Here is a 3,925-nt window from a genome sequence, read left to right as displayed (position 1 = left end):
CTACTATAGCCTCGGGCCGACCAAAGCCTTGTGAGTGGATTTGGTAGACGGAAACTGAAAGAAGCCCGTCGTATATATGTATCTATTTATATATGTATGTGTGTGTATATGTTTGTCTGTGTTTGTTCCCCCAACATTGCTTGACAACCGATGCTGGTGTGTTTATGTCCCCCGTAACTTAGCGGTTCGGCAAAAGAGACCGATAGAATAAGTACTAGGCATCCAAAGAATAAGTCCTGGGGTCGATTTGCTCGACTAAAGGCGGTGTTCCAGCATGGCCGCAGTCAAATGACTGAAACAAGTAAAAGAGTAAAAGAGTATATATATATATATTAATAGTTATCGCCAAGCCAACATGACAGTCCAAAAAGTAGGACGAATACTGCCGTTGATTAGCTCCAAGAGGCCATCGCTTCTAGCTAGCTATGTGACACACGAATTTGTGTCCATTATAAACTTTGAACAGGGGAGGTCAGCCGCTTCTCCTTGCTGGTCTGGCATCTACTGACTAGTTTCAAGATCTCCGTCAGCGTGGCACTGATGACCCATCCTTCATGTCGAAGATCATTACCTGTGACGAGAGTTGGATCTACGGGTACGACCCTGAGACGAAGCAGCAGTCTACACAACAGAAAAGCTCTTCATCTTCAAGACTGAAGAAGGCACACAGAGCTGCAGCTCAGTCAAGAGCGTGCTCATCGTCCTTTTTTTTCGACGTCCGTGATATTGTACATCGTCCCCCAGGGCCAGACTGTCAACCGAGAGTTCTACTGCGACGTTTGAGGGAGAGCATTCAGCGAAAGCGACCGGATCTATGGAGCACGAAGAATTGGATTCTCGCCCAAAACAACACGGTATCGCTTCTGCTTCCGCCCTTTTCGCCAGATTTAGCACCCGCAGTCTTCTATCCCTTCCCTGAAACGAAAGAGCAGCTCAAAGGTCGCCACTTTAACACCGTTCTCGAGATCCAGAACAAATCGCAGAAGGTCCTTGACTCGCTTACAGAAAGCGACTTCCAGGCTAGGTTCCAAAAGTGGCAGGAACGCTGGGACTGGTGTATTGCTGCGCTAGGTGACTATTGCGAAGGAGATGATGTTAAGAATTATGGAAATAAGTTTTCTTTTTTTATGAAACATAACTAGTCTGGTAACTTTTTAATACCACCTCGTATATGTGTGTGTGTGTGTGTGTTTGTGTGTGTGTGTGTGTGTGTGTGCGTGCGCATGTATATATATATGCATGTATGTATGTACATTTATATATGTATGTACGTGTGTGTGTATATATACATATACGTACGCACGTTTGTACGCACGTTTGTATCCATACACACACACACACACACACACACACACACACATACATATATATATAAATATTTGTATACATATATATGTAAGTTTATATGTATATATTTATATTACACCTCGCTTGACAATCTCCCGCATTAATGATTTTTTTTTTTTTGCGCTATAAAAGTAAAAATGTTGTGATGAATTGCTCATAATTAAAGCAACATTTGTAATGAATACTTTGAAGATTTCAATAATGCATGTGAGTAATTGTCTGTTCATTCAGTCATTCAGTAAATTTGCATGTTGACGTAGGCGCATACTACTCCACTTCTTTTTTACTTTTTAACATTTGAATCACTCCACCACCGATACGAAAGGATATTGTGGTTGCGAATACTGTGTTATTTAAAGAAATGTTAAACAATTACTTTAGAAAGAAAACACATGATTTTAAATTCAGAGGAAAACCAGAAAAAGGATGTTAAAAGTTTAGCTTAAAACTTTTTCTTTCAATGAACAATATTTAAATGAAATTTAAAATGTTCATTTATTCCAATCTACGTTGTTATTAATAAACATATATAAAAATAAATGTGGTCAGTCTTATTTCTTATTTATGGAAAAATCTTTAGCTACTCAAATAACTAATCCAACTCAACAATTAAACATGCTTATTTTGCAAGCTGTTATTTGTGCCAAAGCCTTATCGGTTTTGAAGACGCTTAAAGATAAGAAATGAGGCGGCTGCAAAGTAATTCTTAATGCAAGAAATATTTAATGACTGGCTTTATAGATAACAAAATAAGTGAGCGAGCTGATTAGCATAATTTAAAAGTGCAGGGAATTACTGCGCCTTCTGATATAGGAGCAACAAATTTGTCCCAGAAAAAAAAAAGTTTAGAAGAAATAAAATAGTTAAATAATATGTTTATATAGGTTCACAAATTTTTTTACGAGCGTTTTGGGAAATGCATGCCAGCAAGAAAGGACACTGTAGAAGAAGAATCGTCGAATCCGGGCTTTAAACTAGCTAAATATCCGTTAGCGTTAATGTTTAGAGGCAATACAGCTGAAGACTGTAAGTTATGAGCCATGCTTATACATTGTACTGAAATTTCAAATGTCACTTAAAGAACCTCGCAAAAAGTTATACGTCGAATAAAAAGTAAATAAATAAAACGGTTGCTGCTTCACTGTTTGAAGATTGGTTTCGATCGCAATCGCCTTGTGTGTAAGTATTGTGAAGACAAAAAAAATCCTTTTTATCTATTATTGTTCGTAAATGATACACCTTGTCATCTAAAATTTCTATATCAACACCGAAATATCTCATATTTATGCCTCCAAATACAAAACCATTCTTGCAACCAATGAACCAAGCCGTTACCGTGACTCTTAAAGCGTATTGTCTCCAGTACACGTTTGATCAATTCATTAAAGCTTTTGATAAGGAAGGATGTCCAATACTAAAAGCATTTTTGAAATCAATCTCCTGGCTTCAGTAAAAATAATGACTTCTTATTTAAGCACAAGGCCAGCGATTTGAAAGGATGGGAAGAGACTGATAACATTCATTCCTGCACTTGACTGGCAGGTTGTTTTATCAACCCAGAAAGGATGAGCGGCAAAGTTAACCTTGGTAGGATTTGAACTCAGAGCGTAAAGAACAGGATTTTTCATACGCGATAAACGATCCTGCCAATTTGCTACCTTGGATAAATTAAAATTAATGAAAGCAAAGCTACAGAGAAGAATATAAAACATTTATGAAAGAAACTTTGTTCACAATTTATGACAATTTTGAAAGATTTTAAGTACCTATAGAAATTGTTAAAATGGATGTATAATTTCGAAACGATGTACAATTTCGGTATTTTTTTGTTTTCGCAAGCAACATAAACGATCCGTTTTTGTCACACGATCAAGAACTGCCAAAGAAAGACCTCGCTGAAGTGGAAGAACTTTACCAAGAAGCTGAAGAAGATCTATCAGAGGAATCTCTCGTTGTTCCTTCACTTTCAAAGGGCTGCACAAAGTCGAAGACAAAGCATTTTTGAAAGATTTCGAATGAAGTAATAAAGAACTGAATATCTATATAAATCTCACGTCTGCAATCATGAAATTTGTAAAGATAACAGAAAACTACTATGGAACTGTTGATACGTTTATAAAGAAAAAAAATTACTTTTTTCGCTTATCTGGACCAAATAGGAAAAGCAAAACAATAAAAAAGCAAGGCAATACAAAGTAATGAATACACGACGGCGAGCTGGCAGAATTGTTACAGCGTCGGGCAAAATGTTTAGCGATATTTCGTACATCAACACCGATATATTAGGACTGATAATATTAAATATTGAAGGACTGATATATATATATATATATATATAAAAGAGGTATTCCTATTTATTCATTTAATTCTTATATTAGGACTGATAATATTAAATATTGAAGGACTGATATATATATATATATAAGAGGTATTCTTATTTATTCATTTAATTCCTATATTAGGACTGATAATATTAAATATTGAAGGACTGATATATATATATAAGAGGTATTCCTATTTATTCATTTAATTCCTATATTAGGACTGATAATATTAAATATTGAAGGACTGATATATA

General features: G+C 35.7%; 1 protein-coding gene across 1 annotated transcript; it reads left to right on the top strand.

Moving 5' to 3' along the window:
- Window positions 1-554: 554 nt before the first annotated feature.
- Window positions 555-1,793, top strand: LOC106867399 (uncharacterized). The gene is made up of 2 exons (XM_014912261.1): window positions 555-1,071; window positions 1,729-1,793. Exons 1-2 carry the CDS (start codon window positions 555-557, stop codon window positions 1,791-1,793), a joined length of 582 nt encoding a protein of 193 aa, XP_014767747.1.
- Window positions 1,794-3,925: the final 2,132 nt, after the last annotated feature.

The sequence above is a fragment of the Octopus bimaculoides genome, chromosome 2 (genome assembly GCF_001194135.2).
Source record: "Octopus bimaculoides isolate UCB-OBI-ISO-001 chromosome 2, ASM119413v2, whole genome shotgun sequence".
NCBI classification, from domain to species: Eukaryota; Metazoa; Mollusca; class Cephalopoda; order Octopoda; family Octopodidae; genus Octopus; species Octopus bimaculoides.
The sequence above is the reverse complement of the archived record's forward strand: the minus strand, read 5'-3'. Positions and strand labels throughout refer to the sequence as shown.

Excerpts from the sequence above, each read along its gene's own strand:
- LOC106867399 (XM_014912261.1), top strand. The coding sequence starts at position 555 with ATGTCGAAGATCATTACCTGTGACGAGAGTTGGATCTACGGGTACGAC. Across the intron at positions 1,072-1,728 it reads CTGGTGTATTGCTGCGCTAG|AAAGAAAACACATGATTTTA; the intron begins GTGACTATTGCG and ends CAATTACTTTAG.